Source organism: Taudactylus pleione, unplaced genomic scaffold (genome assembly GCF_031769625.1).
Source record: "Taudactylus pleione unplaced genomic scaffold, aTauple2 ptg000039l, whole genome shotgun sequence".
Lineage (NCBI taxonomy): Eukaryota > Metazoa > Chordata > Amphibia > Anura > Myobatrachidae > Taudactylus > Taudactylus pleione.
This window is the reverse complement of record NW_028284441.1, coordinates 1,958,093-1,977,671: the sequence shown is the minus strand read 5'-3', so window position 1 is coordinate 1,977,671 and position 19,579 is coordinate 1,958,093. Positions and strand designations below refer to the sequence as shown.

The 19,579-nt window shown below is 46.9% G+C and overlaps 1 protein-coding gene across 2 annotated transcripts in view; it reads left to right on the top strand.

Annotated features, from left to right (window-relative positions):
- The window catches only part of LOC148538562 (putative G protein-coupled receptor 34), a 38,031-nt gene extending 19,940 nt beyond the window's left edge, over positions 1 to 18,091 (top strand). The window contains exons 1-2 of one of the 2 annotated variants that reach the window (XM_088452583.1): positions 13,475 to 14,119; positions 15,096 to 18,091. In XM_088452583.1, coding sequence (XP_088308709.1) covers positions 15,099 to 16,160 — 1,062 coding nt within the window. In that variant the 5' untranslated portion in view covers positions 13,475 to 14,119; positions 15,096 to 15,098 and the 3' untranslated portion in view covers positions 16,161 to 18,091. Of the gene's footprint in view, positions 1 to 13,474; positions 14,120 to 15,095 lie in introns of those variants that run through there. The other variant, XM_088452582.1, reaches the window with a different exon arrangement.
- The last annotated feature ends 1,488 nt before the right edge of the window (positions 18,092 to 19,579 follow it).

Sequence of the window (19,579 nt, the reverse complement as noted above, 5' to 3'; positions counted from 1 at the left end):
CCTCCGGCTACCACTGGGGGGGAGGAGGAGCCGGGCGCCCACTGGAAACACTCAGCGGGTGCCCGGCAAATGGAGGGTACAGGATGTGCAACCACACCCCCTGCACACTCCGTAGTTATGCCACTGGAGGATCGGCGCTCCTTATCCATGCAGCTCCGGGTGATAATGGAGCCAGGTGCCCCATTCAGGGCTGGCGCCCGGCGATAAATGACTCCATTGTCTCCTGGAGTACCGTTACTGGCTCTAACCTTACTCAGGAATTGCTAACTTCCTCACACGCTATGAATCCTCAGGCTGCGTAAGGCATCGCAGTGGATAATTTATGCACGTCCATGCAACAGCGTCCAAACGCACTGGCACGCCTGTGTATCACTGACCAACCCCCCGTTGCCACCCACAAACGGCCCTTCCTGTCAATCACGATGGGTCTGCGTAGTCACTGCGGTCACACTAGTTGCAGTGGCTGGTTTGCACTCGCGAACTGCATTGCATATGCATGCGCAGTATGCAACAATCGGCCGATTTAGTGCGTATTAGCAGTTGCGATCCTTGCTGAATCAGGCCCACAGTTCTTTAATTGACATTAGCTCTTTAAACTATGTATATTGCTCAAAGAATCCATCTCCATAGTAATTACAGTGCCACCCAACATGGAAGTGGTATAAAGGCCAGCAATGTATGGGGGCATAGGAAAGAGTTGACAATAGATATTCTAAGAGGTCAATAAGGAATTACGGAAAATTTCAGATATTTTGTGCGCTCTTCTGTAGGGACGAACAAAAAAGTGATCTACTGTAGTTGCTATTTGGGATCGTATTCCAGAATGCGATCCGCACCTTCAGATGTATTCACATACATCTTACTTCATTGCACATTAACGTGCCCTTCTGTTGCGCCATGCCATAGTGTGACTCTGTAATGCCGAGCATCTTTTCATGCGACTGTTTACCGTCAAACGCATCTTTTTTACACAGCGCATATGATGCACATGCAGCTTCTGCTGATTAAAATGATATGCGGCATGCCGATGTTCTGTGTGTGACTGCAGTTGTATGTGCCTGCATTCAAAATGCTATGTTAGTGTCAGCAGCCGTGACACTTTAACATAGCAATTCACATACAGAATGTAACATGGCATTTCGCATGCAGAATAAGAAATAAATAGCGGTTGCATACAAAATATAGGCATGCTGTATATCATTTTAATCAGCAGAACATTTGGGGTGCAGGAGCAAACGCCATCTGAAGAAATATTGAAAAAGTTTGGAGCTTGATGAATTTAGGCATGGGGACAGATTGGGGCTGAAAGATAAGCAGGAGGTATCAGTGATATCTCCTGCCTTACCTTTATTATGAATAGCCCAAATCCTTATATTCTACAAAAGTAGGTGAAAATGTTGATTTTCACCTACAGTACTTTGATGATGATGAATGGACACCTGAGTATTTATATCTTTTTTGCCTATACTTGTGCAAATGCATTCAGGTCTTTTGAGGAAATGCATGTATGTAATGGAAAAAGTTAGGCAGACTGGGGGTGTTCATTATGGACTGTAGCAGATTAGTTATACAACTACATGCAAAAATAAGATCTTGTTTTGTTGGATAAGAATGAGGTGGGAAAACTGTATGTGGGGAGGGGGGCTTTTTATCCCTGTGTATGTGCTTTTATATGATGAACAGTGTAAATATACACATACATGGGGATGGTGTGTATATATACATATATATATACTAGGGGTGAGCGGGTTCGGATTTCTGAAATCCGAACCCCCCCGAGCCCCCCCGATCCGAGTCCGATCCGAGTCAGGCTCGACTTTTCCCACCTGACTCGGATCTGAAATCGAGGCAAAACGTCATCATCCCGCCTTCCGAGTCTCGCGGGTTTTGGATCCTATATAAGGTACCCGCGTCGGTGCCATTTTCTCACTCGGCTGTGGACAGTGAAGAGGGAGGGTGGGAGTTAGGGCTGTGTAGTGTAGTGTAGTGTAGTGCTGCTGTTGTCCACTACTTCAAAGTCCATAGGGGCTGGCTGTGTTGTGCTGTGCTGCTGTTGTTAATAGGGGCTGTGTCCACTACTTCAAAGTCCATAGGGGCTGGCTGGACTGTGTTGTGCAGTCAGTTCTCCATAGGGGCTGTGTCCACTCCAAAGTCCTGTGCAGTGTCCCAGTCCTAAAGGAGTGCTGTAGTGTTGTCCAGGGGGTGCTCTGTCCATCAGGGGTGCTCCCCCCAAGTGCTAAAAAAATAATATATTTTCTGTGTTTGTGAATTGTGTGCGCAGTAGCCGCACGTGCATCAACAAAGTAGTGCCAAGCGTGCGCCTGTGTCATAAGTAAAGGGCCGGCTGGCTTGACCGTTAAAGGGTGCTGTAACCCCCGAAAGTACACTCCAGTCCAAACCAAAAAAAAATTATTTTCTGTGTTTGTGAATTGTGTGCGCAGTAGCCGCACGTGCATCAACAAAGTAGTGCCAAGCGTGCGCCTGTGTCATAAGTAAAGGGCCGGCTGGCTTGACCGTTAAGGGTGCTGTAACCCCCGAAAGTACACTCCAGTCCAAACCAAAAAAAAAATTATTTTCTGTGTTTGTGAATTGTGTGCGCAGTAGCCGCACGTGCATCAACAAAGTAGTGCCAAGCGTGCGCCTGTGTCATAAGTAAAGGGCCGGCTGGCTTCACCGTTAAAGGGTGCTGTAACCCCCGAAAGTACACTCCAGTCCAAACCAAAAAAAAAATTATTTTCTGTGTTTGTGAATTGTGTGCGCAGTAGCCGCACGTGCATCAACAAAGTAGTGCCAAGCGTGCACCTGTGTCATAAGTAAAGGGCCGGCTGGCTTGACCGTTAAAGGGTGCTGTAACCCCCAAAGTACACTCCAGTCCAAACCAAAAAAAAAATTATTTTCTGTGTTTGTGAATTGTGTGCGCAGTAGCCGCACGTGCATCAACAAAGTAGTGCCAAGCGTGCGCCTGTGTCATAAGTAAAGGGCCGGCTGGCTTGACCGTTAAAGGGTGCTGTAACCCCCGAAAGTACACTCCAGTCCAAACCAAAAAAAAATTATTTTCTGTGTTTGTGAATTGTGTGCGCAGTAGCCGCACGTGCATCAACAAAGTAGTGCCAAGCGTGCGCCTGTGTCATAAGTAAAGGGCCGGCTGGCTTGACCGTTAAAGGGTGCTGTAACCCCCGAAAGTACACTCCAGTCCAAACCAAAAAAAAATTATTTTCTGTGTTTGTGAATTGTGTGCGCAGTAGCCGCACGTGCATCAACAAAGTAGTGCCAAGCGTGCGCCTGTGTCATAAGTAAAGGGCCGGCTGGCTTGACCGTTAAAGGGTGCTGTAACCCCCGAAAGTACACTCCAGTCCAAACCAAAAAAAAATTATTTTCTGTGTTTGTGAATTGTGTGCGCAGTAGCCGCACGTGCATCAACAAAGTAGTGCCAAGCGTGCGCCTGTGTCATAAGTAAAGGGCCGGCTGGCTTGACCGTTAAAGGGTGCTGTAACCCCCAAAGTACACTCCAGTCCAAACCAAAAAAAAAATTATTTTCTGTGTTTGTGAATTGTGTGCGCAGTAGCCGCACGTGCATCAACAAAGTAGTGCCAAGCGTGCGCCTGTGTCATAAGTAAAGGGCCAGCTGGCTTGACCGTTAAAGGGTGCTGTAACCCCCGAAAGTACACTCCAGTCCAAACCAAAAAAAAATTATTTTCTGTGTTTGTGAATTGTGTGCGCAGTAGCCGCACGTGCATCAACAAAGTAGTGCCAAGCGTGCGCCTGTGTCATAAGTAAAGGGCCGGCTGGCTTGACCATTAAAGGGTGCTGTAACCCCCGAAAGTACACTCCAGTCCAAACCAAAAAAAAATTATTTTCTGTGTTTGTGAATTGTGTGCGCAGTAGCCGCACGTGCATCAACAAAGTAGTGCCAAGCGTGCGCCTGTGTCATAAGTAAAGGGCCGGCTGGCTTGACCGTTAAAGGGTGCTGTAACCCCCGAAAGTACACTCCAGTCCAAACCAAAAAAAAATTATTTTCTGTGTTTGTGAATTGTGTGCGCAGTAGCCGCACGTGCATCAACAAAGTAGTGCCAAGCGTGCGCCTGTGTCATAAGTAAAGGGCCGGCTGGCTTGACCGTTAAGGGTGCTGTAACCCCCAAAAGTACACTCCAGTCCAAACCAAAAAAAAATTATTTTCTGTGTTTGTGAATTGTGTGCGCAGTAGCCGCACGTGCATCAACAAAGTAGTGCCAAGAGTGCGCCTGTGTCATAAGTAAAGGGCCAGCTGGCTTGACCGTTAAAGGGTGCTGTAACCCCCGAAAGTACACTCCAGTCCAAACCAAAAAAAAATTATTTTCTGTGTTTGTGAATTGTGTGCGCAGTAGCCGCACGTGCATCAACAAAGTAGTGCCAAGCGTGCGCCTGTGTCATAAGTAAAGGGCCGGCTGGCTTGACCATTAAAGGGTGCTGTAACCCCCGAAAGTACACTCCAGTCCAAACCCCAAAAAAATTATTTTCTGTGTTTGTGAATTGTGTGCGCAGTAGCCGCACGTGCATCAACAAAGTAGTGCCAAGCGTGCGCCTGTGTCATAAGTAAAGGGCCGGCTGGCTTGACCGTTAAAGGGTGCTGTAACCCCCAAAGTACACTCCAGTCCAAACCAAAAAAAAAATTATTTTCTGTGTTTGTGAATTGTGTGCGCAGTAGCCGCACGTGCATCAACAAAGTAGTGCCAAGCGTGCGCCTGTGTCATAAGTAAAGGGCCGGCTGGCTTGACCGTTAAAGGGTGCTGTAACCCCCGAAAGTACACTCCAGTCCAAACCAAAAAAAAATTATTTTCTGTGTTTGTGAATTGTGTGCGCAGTAGCCGCACGTGCATCAACAAAGTAGTGCCAAGCGTGCGCCTGTGTCATAAGTAAAGGGCCGGCTGGCTTGACCGTTAAAGGGTGCTGTAACCCCCGAAAGTACACTCCAGTCCAAACCAAAAAAAAATTATTTTCTGTGTTTGTGAATTGTGTGCGCAGTAGCCGCACGTGCATCAACAAAGTAGTGCCAAGCGTGCACCTGTGTCATAAGTAAAGGGCCGGCTGGCTTGACCGTTAAGGGTGCTGTAACCCCCGAAAGTACACTCCAGTCCAAACCAAAAAAAATTTATTTTCTGTGTTTGTGAATTGTGTGCGCAGTAGCCGCACGTGCATCAACAAAGTAGTGCCAAGCGTGCGCCTGTGTCATAAGTAAAGGGCCGGCTGGCTTGACCGTTAAAGGGTGCTGTAACCCCCAAAGTACACTCCAGTCCAAACCAAAAAAAAAATTATTTTCTGTGTTTGTGAATTGTGTGCGCAGTAGCCGCACGTGCATCAACAAAGTAGTGCCAAGCGTGCGCCTGTGTCATAAGTAAAGGGCCAGCTGGCTTGACCGTTAAAGGGTGCTGTAACCCCCGAAAGTACACTCCAGTCCAAACCAAAAAAAAATTATTTTCTGTGTTTGTGAATTGTGTGCGCAGTAGCCGCACGTGCATCAACAAAGTAGTGCCAAGCGTGCGCCTGTGTCATAAGTAAAGGGCCGGCTGGCTTGACCGTTAAAGGGTGCTGTAACCCCCGAAAGTACACTCCAGTCCAAACCAAAAAAAAATTATTTTCTGTGTTTGTGAATTGTGTGCGCAGTAGCCGCACGTGCATCAACAAAGTAGTGCCAAGCGTGCGCCTGTGTCATAAGTAAAGGGCCGGCTGGCTTGACCGTTAAGGGTGCTGTAACCCCCGAAAGTACACTCCAGTCCAAACCAAAAAAAAATTATTTTCTGTGTTTGTGAATTGTGTGCGCAGTAGCCGCACGTGCATCAACAAAGTAGTGCCAAGAGTGCGCCTGTGTCATAAGTAAAGGGCCGGCTGGCTTGACCGTTAAAGGGTGCTGTAACCCCCGAAAGTAGACTCCAGTCCAAACCAAAAAAAAAATATTTTCTGTGTTTGTGAATTGTGTGCGCAGTAGCCGCACGTGCATCAACAAAGTAGTGCCAAGCGTGCGCCTGTGTCATAAGTAAAGGGCCGGCTGGCTTGACCGTTAAAGGGTGCTGTAACCCCCGAAAGTACACTCCAGTCCAAACCAAAAAAAAATTATTTTCTGTGTTTGTGAATTGTGTGCGCAGTAGCCGCACGTGCATCAACAAAGTAGTGCCAAGCGTGCGCCTGTGTCATAAGTAAAGGGCCAGCTGGCTTGACCGTTAAAGGGTGCTGTAACCCCCAAAGTACACTCCAGTCCAAACCAAAAAAAAAATTATTTTCTGTGTTTGTGAATTGTGTGCGCAGTAGCCGCACGTGCATCAACAAAGTAGTGCCAAGCGTGCGCCTGTGTCATAAGTAAAGGGCCGGCTGGCTTGACCGTTAAAGGGTGCTGTAACCCCCGAAAGTACACTCCAGTCCAAACCAAAAAAAAATTATTTTCTGTGTTTGTGAATTGTGTGCGCAGTAGCCGCACGTGCATCAACAAAGTAGTGCCAAGCGTGCGCCTGTGTCATAAGTAAAGGGCCGGCTGGCTTGACCATTAAAGGGTGCTGTAACCCCCGAAAGTACACTCCAGTCCAAACCAAAAAAAAATTATTTTCTGTGTTTGTGAATTGTGTGCGCAGTAGCCGCACGTGCATCAACAAAGTAGTGCCAAGCGTGCGCCTGTGTCATAAGTAAAGGGCCGGCTGGCTTGACCGTTAAGGGTGCTGTAACCCCCGAAAGTACACTCCAGTCCAAACCAAAAAAAAATTATTTTCTGTGTTTGTGAATTGTGTGCGCAGTAGCCGCACGTGCATCAACAAAGTAGTGCCAAGCGTGCGCCTGTGTCATAAGTAAAGGGCCGGCTGGCTTGACCGTTAAAGGGTGCTGTAACCCCCGAAAGTACACTCCAGTCCAAACCAAAAAAAAATTATTTTCTGTGTTTGTGAATTGTGTGCGCAGTAGCCGCACGTGCATCAACAAAGTAGTGCCAAGCGTGCGCCTGTGTCATAAGTAAAGGGCCGGCTGGCTTGACCGTTAAGGGTGCTGTAACCCCCGAAAGTACACTCCAGTCCAAACCAAAAAAAAATTATTTTCTGTGTTTGTGAATTGTGTGCGCAGTAGCCGCACGTGCATCAACAAAGTAGTGCCAAGAGTGCGCCTGTGTCATAAGTAAAGGGCCGGCTGGCTTGACCGTTAAAGGGTGCTGTAACCCACAAAGTACACTCCAGTCCAAACCAAAAAAAAAATTATTTTCTGTGTTTAGCCGCACGTATATATCAAATCGATATAACATAAATGGAGGACCAAACTTTCTCCGATAAAAATAAAATAGAGAAAGATCAAGAACCACTTCCTCCTAGTGCTGAAGCTGCTGCCACTAGTCATGACATAGACGATAACATGCCATCAACGTCGTCTGCCAAGGCCGATGCCCAATGTCATAGTAGAGGGCACATACAATCCCAAATGGCAAAGTTCAGGAAAATGACCTTGAAAAAGACATTTAAATCAGCTGAAGAGAAACGTAAACTTGCCAATATGCCATTTACGACACGGAGTGGCAAGGAACGGCTAAGGTCGATCCCTAGTATGTTCATGACTAGTGGTTCAGCTTCACATGACGATGGAAGCCCTCCTCCCACTAAAAAAATCAAAAGAGTTAAGCTGGCAAAAGCACAGCGAAGAACTGTGCTTTCTAAGAAGATATCACAAATCCCCAAGGAGAGTCCAAGTGTGGTGGTGGTTGCGATGCCTGACCTTCCCAGCACTGGACGGGAAGAGGTGGCTCTTTCCACCATTTGCACGCCCCCTGCAAGTGCTGAAAGGAGCACCCACAGTCCACTTGCTGATATGCAAATTGAAGATGTCACTGTTGAAGTACAACAGGATGAGGATACTGGTGTAGCTGGCGCTGAGGAGGAAGTTGGCGAGGAGGATTCTGATGGTGATGTGGTTTGTTTAAATCAGGCTCCGGGGGAGACAGTTGTTGTCCGTGGGATGAAAAAGCCCATCACGGTCATGCCTGGGCAGAAGACCAAACATTCCACCTCTTTGGTCTGGCAATATTTCTATCCAAATCCGGACAACAACTGTCTTGCCATATGTACCATATGTAAAGGTGAAATAAGTAGGGGTAGGGACGTCAACCACCTAGGAACATCCTCCCTTATACGGCACCTGCAGCGCGTTCATAAAAAGTTACTGTCAAGTTCAGAAACTTTGGCTAAGACCGTAAGCAGTCCAGGGACACCTAAATCCCGTTGCCCTGTTGTATCCAAGCGCCTGCAAACCACACCGTCAACTCCCTCCTCGTCAATTTCCTCCTTAGTCAGGATCGGAAGTAGTCCTGCAGGCCATGTCACTGGCATGACTGACTCTCCTATCCGGGATTCCTCTGGAGGATCCTGCATTGCTACGCCTACTGCTGCCGCTGCTGCTGTTGCTGCTGCTGGGAGTCGTTCATCATCCCAGAGAGGAAGTAGGAACACCACTACTTTTACTAAACAATTGACCCTCCAACAGTCCTTAGCGAGGAGGATGAAGTACGACAGCAGTCATCCTGAAGCAAAACGTATAACTGAGGCCTTGACTGCTATGTTGGTGTTAGACGTGCATCCGGTATCCGCCATTAGTGCAGTGGGATTTAGACAATTGATGGAGGTAGTGTGTCCCCGGTTCCAAATCCCGTCTAGATTCCACTTCACTAGGCAGGCGATACCGAGACTGTACAGAAACGTCAGAAAAAGTGTCCTCAGTGTCCTGAAAAATGCCGTTGTACACAATGTCCACTTAACCACGGACATGTGGACAAGTGGAACAGGGCAGACTAAGGACTATATGACTGTGACAGCCCACTGGGTAGATGTATCACCTTACGCAGCAACAGCAGCAGCGTCACCAGTAGCAGCATCTCAGAAACGCCAGCTCGTTACAAGGCAGGCTACGCTGTGTATCACCGGTTTCAGTAAGAGGCACACCGCCGACAACCTCTTAGAGAAACTGAGGGAAATCATCGCCCAGTGGCTTACCCCACTTAGACTCTCCTGGGGATTTGTGATATCTGACAACGCCACCAATATTGTGCGGGCATTACATCTGGGCAAATTCCAGCACGTCCCATGTTTTGCTCACACAATAAACTTGGTGGTGCAGAATTTTCTGAAAAGCGACAGGGGCGTGCAGGAGACGCTTTGGGTGGCCCGAAAAATTTCTGGCCACTTTCGCCATTCAGCGACTGCGTGCCGAAGACTGGAGCGCCAGCAAACACTCTTGAACCTGCCCCGCCATCACCTGAAGCAAGAGGTTGTGACGCGGTGGAACTCAACCCTCTATATGCTTCAGAGGATGGAGGAGCAGCAAAAGGCCATACAAGCCTATACATCCACCTATGACATAGGCAAAGGAGGGGGTATGCACCTGACTCAAGCGCAGTGGAGAATGATTTCCGTGTTGTGCAAGGTTCTCCAGCCCTTCGAACTTGCCACACGTGAAGTCAGTTCAGACACAGCCAGCTTGAGTCAGGTCATTCCCCTCATCAGGCTTTTGCAGAAGCAGCTGGAGAAAGTGAAGGAGGAGCTAAGACGGAGCGATTCCGCTCGGCATGTGGGACTTGTGGATGAAGCCCTTCATTCGCTTTGCCAGGATTCCAGGGTGGTCAATCTGTTGAAATCAGACCACTACATTTTGGCCACCGTGCTTGATCCTAGGTTTAAAGCCTATGTGGTGTCTCTCTTTCCGGCCGACACAAGCCTGCAGAGGTGCAAAGACCTGCTGGTGAACACACTGTCAGCTGAAGCGGAACGTGACACGTCAACGGCTCCTTCTTCATTTTCTCCCGCAACTGGGGCTGCCAGGAAAAAACTTAGGTATCCTAAGCAACCCGCTGGCGGTGATGCAGGGCAGGCAGGACCAAGTTTGGACATCTGGTCCGGATTGAAGGACCTGGCAACAATTTCTGACATGTCTACTGTCACTGCATATGATACTGTCACCATTGACAGAATGGTGGAGGATTACATCGGTGACAGCATCCAAGTAGGCATGTCAGACAGTCCATACCTGTACTGGCAGGAAAAAGAGGCAATTTGGAGGCCCCTGTACAAGCTGGCTCTATTTTACCTGAGTTGCCCCCCCTCCAGTGTGTACTCCGAAAGAGTGTTTAGTGCAGCCGGGAACCTTGTCAGCGAAAGGCGTAGGAGGTTGCTTCCACAGAATGTGGAGAAGATGATGTTCATCAAAATGAATTATCAGCTCTTCCAGGGAGACCAGCCTCCAGAAGGTACAGAGGGACCTGTGGTGGTGGATTCAAGTGGGGACGAGTTAATACTTTGTGAGGATGAGGATGTACACACTGAAGAGGGTGAGGAATCGGTGGATGAGGAGGATGAGGATGACATCTTGCCTCCGTAGAGCCAGTTTGTGCAGGGACACATTAATTGCCAGCTTGTTTTGTGGGGGCCCAAACGAACCAATCATTTCAGCCACAGTTGTGTGGCAGACCCTGGCGCTGAAATGATTGATTTGTTAAAGTGTGCATGTCCTGTTTATACAACATAAGGGTGGGTGGGAGGGCCCAAGGACAATTCCATCTTGCACTTCTTTTTTTTCTTTGCATTATGTACAGTTTGGGGCCTAGTTTTTCTAACTGCCATCCTGTCTGCCACTGCAGTGTCACTCCTAGATGGGTCACGTGTTTGTGCCGCCCACTCGTGTCGCTTAGCATAGTCATCCAGCTACCTCGGTGCAACCTTTTGGACATGAAAACACTATTGTGAGGTGTGAGGTGTTCAGAATAGACTGGAAATGAGTGGAAATTAAGGTTATTGAGGTTAATAATAGCATAGGAGCAGAGAAACCAACAAATTCTGTGATTTTAGCTGTTTTTATGCTTTTTAAAAAAAAAATACAGATCCAAAACACAAAACCCAGAACCCAAAACACGGAAGGGTGGTTTTGGCAAAACCAATCCAGATCCAAAACACGAAGAAAGATCCAGATCCAAAACCAAAACACAAAACACGAAAAGTGGCCGGTGCACACCCCTAATATATACACACCAGGAATTGAACTAAACTTTCCATAACTACATGTTTTAAGCTGGGTGCATACTATATGTTGTGTACCCAGCCGATGGCATGCCATGATGGAACGATATACTGTATTGTGCTGGCTGTATACACCTACATGATATTGTGTACGACCGCGCAATATATTGTTCCACGCTGCATTTAGCAGCATGGCATCGTTCATTGTTTCGTCTCATCTGCTGTGCAGCAGAATAAAGCGTACACATTATACAATCCACACGATATATCGTTTCGATCCCCGTCAGAACAATATAACGTAACATGTATCATAGAGTGTGTTCCCGGATTTACACATTCCAGGTGGATGTTCTAGATGCACTTCAATCAATATTAAAACAAACAAACAAACAAACAAACAAACAAACATTAAACACACCAAAAATACTCATGTAATTTAGAGGGTGATTTAACAAAAATTCTAAAGTGGACAAGTGAAGGTGATTCCCATAGCAACTAATCATATTCAAACTATCTAGAGAGTTTTAGCAAACTGCTCATGTGGCAAACATACTTATCTGTGTGTCAGAATGTTCCTGAATCGGTCTGATTTCGGACGTTTCTCTATAGTTTATCAATGTATATTTGGTTAGCAATGCCCAACACATTTCAATAAAACTTGTGAACAGCAGTATATTTGAGGCAGTCATCAAATGTAAGAGACAATCATCCATGAAGTTCTACTTTACAGTAGAGTTTTTGGAAGCGGCATGTTTCCTTTGTTTGCCAATTGCTGAGGGTGTGGACAAACCTGGGAAGAATAAGCAACTTTCAGCCAAACGTTGCTGCTATGGAGTGGTTAAAATATGGGGCTGCCAGATTAGTACAGGAAAATACAGAAATCTGGGAGAAATATTGTTTGAAAGAGCAATAAATCTGTTGACAATGAACAGAACTGAGATGTTTGCAGATATATCAACACCTGGTCGAGTTAGGTCCAAAGAGGTTCAAGTGGTGAAGAAGAGATTGCAGGTGATAAGGTAATCAGATCTGAGACCGGCAAATCAGAACCTAAAGTCTGGAGAAAACAAGAACAAGACTGTGGGCATCATGATATGTAGAAGAGTTGATCCACTGGGAGATGCCAAGAGGGGATGGTAGTGATAGCCAATCTATATAGCGCATCAAATGATGCTAAGTAGCAATTCATGTATACTCTGGCATGAGTAGAGATGAGCGGTTTGGCTTTACCACTCATCTGTAGTTAAGAGGTGGTGAACCGGCATACAGTATGCACATGTTAGATCACCTTACTGAGACATAGCAGTGGCAGTCAGGGGCACCAGCGCCTTACTAATAGCAATGGGGGTAGGGCAGAGCAATGGGATACGGGGGCAGCGGTAAGTACAGAGAAGGAGAACCGACATATGCATATGTCTGGTCACCTTGCTATTATATATAATGGCAACGGGGGTAGGAGCAGTGCAAGGAGGTACTGTGGCAGCCGGCAGTCAGGAGGAGCCAGGTGACCTGGCATATGCATATGCCCGGTCACCTTACTAATATGTAGCGGCAGCACATGCTGTGAGGCAGAGCAAGGGGGCACAGAGACAGCGGGCAGGCAGGACTCAGAGGAGGTGACCCGGCATATGGATATGCATATGCACTGGGCTCCACTGATTGGCTCCTGTATGTGAAGGGGGCGGAGAGATCAGGGAGAAGGCAGGGAGACAGGTGTCTTCACTGCTCTTCTCCCCTAACAAGCCTCCTTACACTATCCTGAGATGGGGAATGGCTTTTGTGAAGCGAAATGGAAATATCTGCTTTCTGTGCCTCTAGGAATCACTCTCCCCATACTAGTGTATGAGGAAGCGATAGCCAGGGGCGTATCTACCCATTGGCCAGGATGGCGCTCGCCAGGGGTGCTGGCCAAAGGGGGGGCGCCATCCGGCATTGCCACCAGCAACCAATGGGTGGACTACCCCAGGGGCTTGAACTAGCCCCGCTAGTCCCCTGGGCCCCACAAGTGCTATAAACAGACACACATGCCGCCGCTGGCGGCTGTGTGTTTGTTACTGTGTAGGGCAGACTGCTCTCACTGCGGTCTGCCCTACACAGGAACAAACACAGCGGTCTGCCCTACACAGTAACAAACACACAGCCGCCAGCGGTGTTTGTTTGTAACAGCCAGCCAATGAGAGTCAGACAGACTCATTGGCTGCTGCATCATCCATGGAACTGCAAAGGGTGGACTTCTACTGGGGGCATTGCATAGAGGGGACTACTACTGGGGGCACTGCATTGAGGGGACTACTACTGGGGGCACTGCATAGGGGGGACTACTACTCTGGGCACTGCATAGGGGGGACTACTACTGGGGGCACTGCATAGGGGGATTACTACTGGGGGCACTGCATTGAGGGGACTACTGCTGGGGGCACTGCATAGGGGGGATTACTACTGTGGGCACTGCATAGAGGGGACTACTACTGGGGGCACTTCCTGACATTATGGCAATAGCTGCACTAATCAGAAGAACCGGTGTAGAAATCTGAGATGTCTCCACAGTAACCACGTCTATGAATGAGGTGAAGCAGCAAAAAAGCCCTGTTACAACTGATAAAGGGCTTTCACTGCTACATGAATAGACCCACAGTAGGTCAAACAGGGGAACATAACTAAATGAACAGATTGGAGAACTGTAAATGTGCAGTGCCGAAAAGGGGGGAACCAACCCCAACTCCTTGTCGCCAGGCCTGGAAGTGGATAAGTGGACACTAGAGATGTGTGCAGACCCCTGTGTTTTGATTTTGGATCTAGGTAAAGTGTTTCGGTTCGGTTTGATCCGGTTTCAGTTTGGAATTTCTTTAAAAATGGATAAAAACAGATAGATCAAGTAACTTGGACCTGTCTCTGTTCCTATTAATATCAATAACATTAATTTCCAGGTAATTTTGACCACCCCACAGCTCCTGAAGTCATGAGAGAGGGTCTTAAATGCAATCCAAAATATGCAAGATCGGGTTTTTAGATCTGAATTCCAAACTTGGCGAGAAGACCCAAGTCGGGACTGTGCTCTAATTGGAACCCCAAAGTGACCTGACCCGAGATTTGGATCAACTCGGAACCCCAAAGAGGTCCACTCACTGCACAGAGAAAGGGAAAACTACTGTAAAACTTTTGATTAAAAAGTATAATTTTTAGCTTTGATTAAAATGATAGACCATAAATCTTAGAGAAGAATGTGCATCCCCTATAGATTGTTTTCTAGTCTACTGTTAAGGGTGAATTCAATTCAGGTTGATGTGATGCCAGGCATCACGCCTAAGCCCGGCTGCACACGTATCGTCCAATTATGGTAGCCCTGAAATTGTAATTTTCCTGTGCACCTCTATGCTGGGAGTTAAAACTAGCATTATACAGTGGTAGATGGATGCGATTTGCCATTCTGGAACTGAGGGCCTGATTCAGAGCCGGACGCTCTGACCAGAGCGCTCACTCTGAATCAGTGCCCTCCTACCTAAAAATGGAGCGGCCTCCTGGCCTCTCGCATAGCTGTGGGTGACCACCTACAGCATATGCGAGCGGCCAAAAAGATGGTCGAGATGGTCAAGACCATCGCGACCATCGGGCTTGTGACGAGACCCTGCGGTAGGGTCTCGGTGACCGCAAGCCCTGGAGTGATTTTGGCTCTATCAGCGCCAAAATCACTCCCACTGACATCACTAGTGATGTCAGTGGGGCCGGACCCAGACGGTAGGCGTTCCCATGGGAACGCCTCCGTCTGGCAGCCACGCCCCCGGCACGCCCACCAAAGTGGGCGTGCTGTCAGTCACCATCGACAGCACGCTCCCTTTGGTGCGAGACCCGGAGCGACAGCTTGGCTGTCGCTGTCCGGGTCTCGCGCATGCGCACGACGGAGCTCCCTCCGTCGCGCGCATGCGCATTGGGGTGACATCGACCTGCTTGCGAGCGTCCTGCGCTCGCGAGCGGGTCTGAATGACCCCCACTTCCCCCATTAATTGTTGAATGTGGAAAGTTTTTGCTTGTTATACTGTTGCACACAACATTCTCTTTTTCATATAATGATATTTCATGTTTTCCCTGTTACAGATCATGGATGTTCTGGCAAATGTATCCATTGACATGATCATGAAAACATGGACCATGGAGACCACAGAACCAGTATCTTCAGACACCAACGTATCCACATCTCCTTCTTTCATTGGCTGTGATATCCAAGATGGAATCCTGTCCTGGATGCTTCCAGTGGTGTATTCATTTGTATGTGGTCTAAGCCTCCTAACGAACCTTCTGGCCCTCCTCATTTTCTGGATAACCTGTCAAAAACCCACATCCGTGATCATCTACCTGAGGAATCTTGTAATAGCCGATCTACTCCTAGCCCTCTGCTTGCCTTTCCGCATTGCTTATCAGAACAATAATGGCAATGTACTCCTATGCAAGCTCATAGGTGCGTTCTTCTACTTGAACATGTATGCCAGTATCATGTTCCTGAGCCTCATCAGCATGGATCGCTATCTTAAAATAATTCGACCTCTGCAACAGTACAAAATCCATAGTGTGTCCTGGAGCACTAGAGCCACTGTGGTTGTCTGGGTGATCAATGTGGTCTGCATAGTGCCATTTCTGTTGGAGAACAAAGAAGATGAGCCCTGCGACCAAAAGTGCTTCCACTTCAAGAAGAAAGGGAATGTAGCTGCTGCAATCAACATAACTGCGGTAATTGCTTTCTTTGTCCTGCTTTTCCTTTTTGTCTATTTTTATGCAAAAATCTTTGCCAAGCTCCACAAGGCGTCTCTAGGAAGAACCCAGCCGCAAACTAAGAGGAACAGCAACAGGGCAATGAAAAAGTCTTTTATTGTCTTAATTATCTTCATTGTCTGTTTTGTGCCATATCACTTAGTACGGGCACCCTATGTCCTAGCCCAGATAGATACTATTTCCAGCCCGTCCTGGAAACAGACTTTGCATATCACTAATGAATTAGTGCTGTGTTTATCTACCCTCAACAGCTGCTTGGATCCTGTGATTTATTTCTTCTTGTCTGACAGCTTCAAAAGAGCTGTGATGTGCACCATTCAGGGAAAGCTGAAACTCATTATGAACAGTCAGGACAGAGTGACAAACTGCAACAAATCTGTTACTGAAATGTGAATCTGGGGTCTGCTATGTTTACCATCATCTCCGGCAGTAGCACCTGTTCCTCGGTGGTTCCTCAGTGACAAAGCATTTGGGTAGATTACAGAAGGTGACAGAGGTTTAGGTAGCCTCCCCCAGTTGTTGTTGTTGTTGTTGTACTACAAGAACTTTGTACTGTTTGGAAATGCAGGCATATGAATCTCGCAATGTGCTGTCAACATGTTGGATCGTCTTATTGCATCAACATTACAACTTGCAATGCCCAAACAGCAGACGTGGAAGAAGCAATCTAGTCTGCCTGGATGTGACTTTACCCTCTATTATTTCAGAGTGATGGTTGTTAGGAAATGTTGATAAAACAAGGCTGTCACTATGTCTGAGATGTTGCAACCCCCCCAAGCCGGGTGAATGTATGTAAACTCATAAGGACAAGTTAATTTATAGCAACCTTTTTCAGATTTGTCAAGTTGAATGTTGTATACATCAAGTATTACTTGGTAAGAATGCATAATCACAGACTACTTCTTATTCATAAAAATAGATATATATAATATATATATATATATATATATATATATATATATCTTACCATAGCTTTTATAGAGATTTTCAGGGAACAGCAGTAAATAAATGAACAGAGGGCCTGATTCAGCTTAGGACGGAATTGCAAAGCTGTACGCAAGCAGCTTTGCAATTCTGTCCTTGCAATTATTTTAATACAGCAGGAGGCATCATGCATCCGAACTGCGTCCATGGATGCAGCATTGTATAATTGGTGATCACATCAGCCGGCTGTGTGACTCATGGGATCAGGCAAGCCGGCCACCGCAGATACAACAAAAAGGCCAGGAAATCTTTGTCAGCCAACGGAAATCCTGGCTTCTTCCCTCCCCCCCAACGGTGGCGACACGTCTCCGTTTAGGACAGGGATGGGGAACCTCAGGCCCGGGGGCCCTTCCAAGGCCCCCAGAATCATTTGAACTGGCCCTCTGAGCTTTTTTCTGCTAGGCTCATCTGGCTAGCAGGGTGCCTAGAATGGCATCCTGCAGCCAGAATCTATGCAGCAGTGCCGCCTTAGGATGCTACAGACGGTCACACCGCTGCCCTCACAGCTCCCTAGAGCATCCTCAGGATGCTCTGGGCATAGTAATCACTGGTGACTGTGGCCACACACCATGTGACATCACACGGAGGATGCGTGACCTGCACCAGGCCCACAAATAATGTAATATATATCAAAATGACCCTCGGCAGAAAAAAGATTCCCCGTCCCTGGTTTAGGGAAACAGAGGCCGTCACCACTCCTTCACGCCCACAAACGGTGCCTGAGCAGATTCCCAACCATCGGCAATCTGCATTCAGCGGTGTACTAGCGTGCCCTGCTGAATAAGGCCGAGAGAGGTTCACATTGAAACTGTTAGCGTGTTCTGTGATGGCATCCAATCAGAATCTAACTGTCATTTATCTAGTGCTTATTGGTTGTTTTGGGCAACTTCTCCAAGTTATCTCTGTTTTGGGCAACTTCTCCAAGGCTTGGTACATCTCACCTGGATGTTTGTATTTAATTGAACTTAATTAGTGCTTCAAATTTCTATTTGCATTTCGACTTAATTGTATTTTGCATGTTAAATGATTTAATAATAACACTGTCCAGACATAGCATTATCTGCTCACACTGTCACTGGTGCCTATGGTGCCCTTGCAGAGACGCCAGCTCCAAGCCGCTGTGGGTGTACATTTAACACCTGCATTATTTGTAGCAAAATACGTCCAACTCTAGAAGTGACATTTGGTTGATGCAACTTAAAAATAAAAAAGGTCTAAATATGACTCCCACAGAGTCTGCACATTAATTGCTGGGCTGTTATAGAGCCCTGATGATATATTTTTTACATTTGTAATTTTATATTTGTGACTTTTATACATGTGTTTCATTTGGATTTTGATAACTGTAATAAAAAAGCAGATTCCTTAAAAAATATGGGTTCTTTCTACAATTCTTCATCCAAGATCAATAAAACCACCAAAAGTGAAATTCTGTACGCTCTTTAGGTCAACTCTAGGCGACAGGGCTAGGAACGGGAAATGGGCGTCGTTCGGAAGTGCATACACTGACGGCCCACTCACAGCTCTTATTTTATTAACACGGTGGCATGGCCTGGCCCTGAACACACACTGCTGCAAATCACTGCGCTTATACTAGAGTAATGGTGGCACACACCGAAAACTTTTGCAGGCACCAGTGTGCACCAATAAAGGGTTAATGCTGCCCGGTATTAGGAGTTCTGTGCCGCACTGCGTTCAGTGACAAAAAACAACACCAGTGTGCACCAAGGGTTAATGCTGCCCTTGTATTAGGAGCTCTGGGCAGCACAATGGGGAAGTAAGTGACAGCACCAGTGTGACTGTGTAGTGCACCAATAAAACGTTAATGCCAATGAATGCTGCCTGTATATTAGAAAGAGCTCTGGGAGCTTTGTGCACCATTAAATACAGAATTTAATGCTGCCCTGTATATTAGTAGGAGCTCTGTGCACCAGTAAATGAAGAATATAATGCTGCCCTGTATATTAGGAGAAGCTCTGGGGGCTGTGTGCACCAGTAAATGAAGAATATAATGCTACCCTGTATATTAGGAGGAGCTCTGGGGGCTGTGTGCACCAGTAAATGAAGAATATAATGCTGCCCTGTATATTAGTAGGAGCTCTGGGAGCTGTGTGCACCAGTAAATGAAGAATATAATGCTGCCCTGTATATTAGGAGGAGCTCTGGGAGCTGTGTGCACCAGTAAATGAAGAATATAATGCTGCTCTGTATATTAGGAGGAGCTCTGGGAGCTGTGTGCACCAGTAAATGAAGAATATAATGCTGCCCTGTATATTAGTAGGAGCTCTGGGGGCTGTGTGCACCAGTAAATGAAGAATATAATGCTGCCCTGTATATTAGTAGGAGCTCTGGGGGCTGTGTGCACCAGTAAATGAAGAATATAATGCTGCCCTGTATATTAGGAGGAGCTCTGGGAGCTGTGTGCACCAGTAAATGAAGAATATAATGCTGCCCTGTATATTAGGAGGAGCTCTGGGAGCTGTGTGCACCAGTAAATGAAGAATATAATGCTGCCCTGTATATTAGTAGGAGCTCTGGGAGCTGTGTGCACCAGTAAATGAAGAATATAATGCTGCCCTGTATATTAGGAGGAGCTCTGGGAGCTGTGTGCACCAGTAAATACAGAATATAATGCTGCCCTGTATATTAGGAGGCGCTCTGGGAGCTGTGTGCACCAGTAAAAAAAAAGCTTCAGCCACCATATATGAATAAATGAAACGGATTCTTGCACTGGGATCAAACCTAAGTGATTTTTAAACAGCCAAATCTCCACTGATTCCAAACAATACTGATAGAAGTGAAAGATTTTTTCTTGCTTGAAAAAGACC